Source organism: Stegastes partitus, unplaced genomic scaffold, assembly GCF_000690725.1.
Source record: "Stegastes partitus isolate 25-593 unplaced genomic scaffold, Stegastes_partitus-1.0.2 Scaffold273, whole genome shotgun sequence".
Taxonomy (NCBI): domain Eukaryota; kingdom Metazoa; phylum Chordata; class Actinopteri; family Pomacentridae; genus Stegastes; species Stegastes partitus.
Genome location: NW_007578004.1, coordinates 156,439 through 163,142, shown reverse-complemented (window position 1 = coordinate 163,142; position 6,704 = coordinate 156,439). Strand labels below are relative to the sequence as shown.

At 39.2% G+C, this 6,704-nt stretch overlaps 1 protein-coding gene across 2 annotated transcripts in view; it reads left to right on the top strand.

Annotated features, from left to right (window-relative positions):
• Positions 1-6,704, top strand: part of rabep1 (rabaptin, RAB GTPase binding effector protein 1) — a 46,222-nt gene that overhangs the window by 22,270 nt on the left and 17,248 nt on the right. For both annotated transcript variants that reach the window (XM_008282459.1, XM_008282458.1), the window contains exons 12-13: positions 570-668; positions 2,777-2,917. In XM_008282459.1, the coding sequence (XP_008280681.1) occupies positions 570-668; positions 2,777-2,917 (240 nt within the window). The remainder of the gene's footprint in view (positions 1-569; positions 669-2,776; positions 2,918-6,704) is intronic.

Here is a 6,704-nt window from a genome sequence, read left to right as displayed (position 1 = left end):
CTTTGATTATGGGTGAGTTTAAAAGTGAGAAAATTAAGGCTGTCATAAAAAGTCCCATCTTGGAGCAGACATTGACAAGGTGATTATCTTTAATAGTAGAGATATTGCCATCCAAATATAGCCCCAAATTTTAGTGTGTAGAAAAACGTATTGAAAGTGAGTCGACGGACAGTTTAAAAATTTTAAAAAAGCGATCTTGACTACTTGATGTTACAATCTAAAATTAAAATATCCATAGTTTATGATTGTAAAAAAAAAAAAAGGTAAAGCAGATATCAGAGATGGTTAAATGAAAAGCCCCTGATGATTTAAGGTGGAATAATATCATTTTCTCCATTTCAGGCTCTGTCACGTTGATCACAGACTCATGACAAGTGTGATAAGGACTGTTTTGCATTTGTCGCTTTCTAACCCACTGAACTCACTGTCTGACACTGTTTGAAACCTGGAGACTGCTCATTCAAAGGCGGTGCATACACAACGAGGAGCTCAATGTTTAATTGAATTCTGTTGTATGTGTTCGTCCCTGCTTTCTCTCGTCTCACCAATGTGTGGTATCTGCGTTGTAGGTGTCCGCCCTCATGCAGAGAGTCCAGGAGTCAGAAACGCTGCTCGGTGCACTACAGCAGGCCTTCAGTGAAGCTAAGAGGAACACACAGGAGCAGATGGTGAGCAGCATATTCATCTGTTAGCTCTGCGTCGTCTGTTTCTGCCAGCTGTGTCTGGATCTGTAGTTCTCCATATCAGAACTGGCACGACTGCAGCCTCCCAAACAGGCACATCAATAGCAGACTCTTGCTCACTCCTCAGACATGCAGGCAAACTGAGCTGCAGCTCATCAGTACTGCCTCTCTAATATGTTTTAGTTTTAAAACGCATGACTTCTGCTGCGTCTGTTGTCGGTATTACTGCTCCGTTTAGGACCCCTAAAACCGAACACACCCTAGTTTAGTTAAAAAAAAAACACAGGATTGCTTTCTTGTCTTGATGGACAGAAATAAATGAGACTTTTGGAAACAATGATGCAGACATTCATGTTTGCTCTGCGAATAGGCTTTAAAATTTTTCCCCGGTTATTGATCTTTGCTGTCTTTATAACATGCAGATCTGTTAAGTTCCTACCTTTCTTGCCACTCAGGGCACAGCAGCTCACCTACGACTCTGCTCAGAAACTGTAAAACTACTGTAAACAATTTCAAGTTGTAATATTGGAGTAATTCAGCCACACATGTACAAACTAGAAACTGATTCTGAAGAAGAATGATGCACGTTTACAGGATTGTGTCCTTAAGCATGTGGTGTATGAAACCTTAAATGTGTTTTGCTGCAACTGTCAGCTGGTGGACAATTCTCAGCTCTCAACTGCTTATTTTGTTAATGATGTGTCTTCTTGCACGTAAAAACATGGACATGTTAACAAGTTTTAAAAAGTTGATTTTCGTCATGGGCCGTCTAATTGTTAGATGTCATTCTCTAATTCTCTGATACACAATTTTCCAGAGGAAAAATAAAGATATCCGCCTTGGTTTCAGTGGTTGATTCAGCTATGATAATGAATTACAGACTCTGCTGACCTTGTTGTCTGTTTGAGCTGCTGTTGTGCAGTTAAGGTCGTATTCTGTATTTCTTCCTTTCGTCATATTTTCTACAAATAGGCAACCTGATTCATGTTTACACCTGTATGTCTGTACATGAGAGGTCATTTGAGATTTGTGTTAATATGCATGGAAGTTAATTCTGAAACTGAACTAAACCGGGATTGTTTTTGATTTGAAATGCTGTTTCAAAAAAGAGAATTATTGTTTCAGATTTCCCTCTCTGCTTCTATGACAGTAACGTCACGATATCGCTGACGTGATAAAAGTTGTGGCCAACAGTTTTTTCACTTACATGCCAAAAAGCTGCATGTACAGAATTTTACATAATTCCAAAAAATTCTATAAGCTTTATTAAGTAAAGTTTCAAGTTACTATTAAACTATAGATTTTATCTAATTTAATCAACATTTTATTGAATATGAACAGAAAGGCTTCACATTGCAGAACTATATCATAACTTAATCATGTACTGATTACAAAATTATATTTTATTCACCTTCTGTTGCTTGTCTAGTGCCATCTTTCAAGTCTAGTTAAAATCTAAAAGATAAGGAAAAGGGTTTTGGTGATGTATTTTATAGACCATTTTCACCTTTATTTCTTGAGAAGACAGAGCTCTCTTGGCCACACAATTTGTTCCTCTACAAATGAAGTTAAATATGTCTAGAAGTTGCTCATCTGCTACAACAGACACATGAACAGATTTTCACATCCTAACATCATTGCCAAAGTTGCCATGTGCATTTCTATGTTTGGTGAGTACAGTTTTTCTGTCAGATCATCATCCAAAAGGAAAAACAGGAAGCACGTGAGATGGAAGTATTCTCAATAATGAATGTGCGCTGCGAGCTGTCTCAGCACATGCATCGATGTGGCTTAAAAGTGTGCAAACAGACTTGTCTTCCAGGGATGTGAGACATTCCTTTTGCTTCATTTGGCTTTGATGTGAAGAAGCGCGAGTCTTATTACTGTCATAAAGTCATAAAATATTAGCTCCGCAGGGAGAATTAGATGGAATGCAGGCTCCAAAAGCAGACACTGGCCGGTGAGTCACTCTTCACCCGGTGGTGAAGAGCTGCTGGTTCCGTATGGCAGGAGGTTAAAAAAAAAAACAGGGAAAAAAATGAAAGCTAACTGACACATGATGAGATGAAGTGATTTTACTTTGTTTGCTTCAGGCGGTGCTGGTGAAGTCGAGAGAGCAGGTGGCAGATGAGCTAAGCCGACTGCAGAGAGACAACGAGAGCCTGCAGGGAAAACACAGGCTGCATGTAGAACTGCAGCAACAAGAGGACTTCCAGATGCCCAACACTGTGCAAGTACGTGAAGCTTCAGTCGCAGCTTCCAGACAACCCCAGCATCGATCCGCGAAATGCATCTGAAGTAGCAGACGTCGAAAGGCTTGTCAGATAAGATAAGATAAGCCGTTATTACTTTCACAGTGAGGAAATTGGCAGTGTTACATCAGCAAACATGAAGAGAGCAGAAAATAAACAAAACAAACAAAAATATATTATATTCAGATATTGCACAAAACATATTCTTCTGAGTGTGGAAAATAACAATCCTACACAAATCACTGGTGTAGCAGTAGAAATAATGATAAAAGGTGTTGATATTGCACAAATTTTATTTATTACACAATTCTTTCTCAAGTAGAAAATTTCTGATTGCACAAATTCTTTTAAATATAGAAAATTTGATGTTTCACAGAATCTTGAAATGTACAAAATATTTATAATGCACAGGTTCAGTGTGTTGACGTGCGAGATTATCATTTTGTTCACTTTTTTCTGTCCTTTTTTGAAGCCAATTTTTAATTATTTTAATTTTGTCAGGTTCTTTTAAGCTCTTCTTGCCAATTATAGTTTGGTAATAGTACTGAATCTCAGTTCTGATATTATACTGGCACCAGTATCACATCATTTGGGCTGGTTTTTATAAAATTTTATTAAATAAATCAATGAGATTCAACTAGATTGAGCAACATGATATTTATTAAAAGATTATATAAAGCATCAGATATAAGTTTAATTAAGGGTTCTATGTGTAAGAATGTGAAGTAATAATTGATTTTTTTTTGTTGCCAGTGTGCTAGCAGGCTATAATGTCACCTAAAAAATGAAACCTTGCTCCAATGTCTTGGTTGCCTAAAAAAGCCTCTGATTTCTGTGTAAGAATGCAGGGTGATTTTTCCATGAAAATTCCAAACGATCTGACGTTTATGCTCATTCCTGAGTGTTTTGCTTCATTGTCTCTTTGCTTAGAAATAGAGTTAACTAACTTCTACAAATCTACAAATGATAGTCCATCAGCAGAGTCCCACACAAACACTACATAAGCACAAAAGACAAAAAAAAAGAGTTTTACCTAGTAAACTCATCTGGCAAAACGTGAATGTGACCAAAGTTGTTGGAGAAATCTACATTGTAGTGATACTCGTTTTATGGAGGGACTAAACGGGGGGAAAAAAAACTGTTAAAATATAGCCTTTCATAGCAAGACCTGCCTCCTCGCTTTGTTTTAGCACTGAACAAGCACTAAAGAGTCAAATAAAGTCTATAGTCTCAAATAAAGTTTATTGCCAAACTATTGTAACAATATTAAAGAAGGGCAGAGAAATTATCGCCAAAAAATGATGTAAACAATCCAGGTTTAGGCATTCACAATAAGAGACTATTATATTTTGTTTGGGGTTTTTTTACATTATCTTTAGCTAATATTCCACAAAGTATTTTTTTAAATTTAAAGGTCCCTTAAGTGTGTTAAGGGTTTTCTGAATGTTGCACCGAAAAAAACATTTAACCTGCAGGCTAACTCAGCACGACACCCTGTGTTTCCATGGTAATGATCAATGACACCTGCTGACCTCTGATGCCACTAAATGACAACAAAAAAGAGAGAAAAATAGAATTTGTGTTTTTTGAGTGTCGCTGTGTGACATTAATGAGAGGTTTTTAGAGCCTTTGAAGCTTCCGTCCTTTTGTGGATAATTAGGGTCCGAGCACTAACAGTGCAAGGACCCTATTGTAACTCTTGTGATAATTTTTGTACTGACTTTTGAAATGTGATTTTGAGGGCCTAAACATGCACGAAAACTCCCCAAAATTGCCACACACATCAGGACTGGCAAAAATTTTGATATTTTAAGCGAGTTGGACATGTCAATGCCAAAATGGCTCCACAGTGCCACCTTGAAAATTTCAGCAGAGTCCCATCGAAAGCACGTTTGACCTAGACCTACCTAATTTGGTTGGTATATGGAGGATGTCAGGACGAACAAAAAGTCATTGACAACCATACCCGAAACCCAACAGGAAGTCCACCATTTTGGATTGTTTGTTTGTCCAACCTGAGCTAACTCCTCCTAGGGGGTAAGTCACAGAGCGTTGAAATTTGGGCAGCATGTAGAAGGTACAATGAAGTCAAAATCATGTGCAAAGGTCACAGGGCGTGGCCACGGCGGCCCTCTGATTTTTGATCATTCGCCATGAAAGAGGAAGTACTGTGTACCTACCCTGTACATGCTCCAGTCTGCCTCAAACTTTACATATTTGATCAGACTGCTGTCCTGATCACATCCATATGCCCAAATCCATTCACAGTCATAGCGCGACCTATTGGTAACAGGATGTTTGAGGCATTACACTTCCATGTGCCATTGCTTCAAACTTTGTGATATCATTCTTAAAATTGGTCAGCTAAGTCTTCCCATGTTGACGATGCTACAGTGCAAAGCTTTTGCATTTTCAACCAACGGTGTTGCCATGACAACGCATAGTTGTTGTGACACGGAAAGGACTTTTTGACAGCTTTGGAATGCTCATAAACTCACTAAAATTGTCATTCAAGCCACTATCAGCTCAACCACAGACAATGTGTGTCTGTTTGGCAAAATGGCTCTATAGCGCCCTCTGCAGCAATTTATCCAATAGCCCCCACAGGACGGTTAACTGACGTTTACAAAATTTGGTTGGCATATGTAACACATCAGGATGCACAAAAAAGCTTCTTGGATCCATACCGTAAACTTAACAGGAAGTCCGCCATTTTGAAATAACTGCAATTTTTTGTGATTTTTGTCATATTCAAGAGCGAACTCCTCCAAGGGGTTAACTCCTACATGTCTCAAATTTGGTCAGCGCATACAACAGGGCTTGATGATTAAAAGTTATCAAAACGCTCCGCAGAAGTCTGAGGGATTGGCAATGGCGGCCCTCTAAATTATGATGATTCGCCATTAAGAAGGAAGCATGTCTAAAGACCCTGTACATGCTCCAATCTGCCTCAAACTTTACATACTTGATAACAGTCCTGCCCTGATGAAATCCATATGCCAATATCCATAGTCATAGCGCCACCTGCTGGCAACAGAAAAGCATGTGTTTTACACTTTCATGTACATTTGTAACATCTACTACGGCCAGCACATTTCACCTACATACATGAAATTTGCTGGACATATGCAGCACATCCAGATGAACAAAAAAGCCTGGTGGTGCCATTCACCTAAACCCAACAGGAAGTCTGCCATTTTGGATTTTTTGTTTCTCCACCCTGAGCACACTCCTCCTAGGGGGGTAAACCACAGAGCGCTGAATTTTGGGCAGCATGTACTGTCAAGTACTATTTGAAGGCAAAAATTTCTCAAAAGCTCTGTATTTCGTTGAAGGGTAAAACATGACAGCCCTCTGATTTTTGATCCTTCGCCATCACAAAGGAAGCATGTCTAACGACCCTGTACATGCTCCAATCTGGCTCAAACTTTACATACTTGATCACAGGCCTGCCCTGATGAAACCCATATGCCAATATCCGCAGTCATGGCGCCACCTGCTGGCAATAGGAAAGAACATGTTTTGCACTTTTATGTGCTATTATTAGCAGGTTGACTGTACTAACCTCAAATGGAATGAGGTGAGCCTTTAGACTTTGATAATGACTCATAACAAAAATTGTTAGTCTTCGTCAAGCGGCGTGTCCGTGGCGGCCCTCTGAATCACTCAGCCCAGTCCTGTGATGCTGGTTGACTGCAGCTTGCTCCTGCACTACTGAGGAGACACAATGAGGACTGAGGATTGAATGGAGTCAGAGCTCCATCTAGTG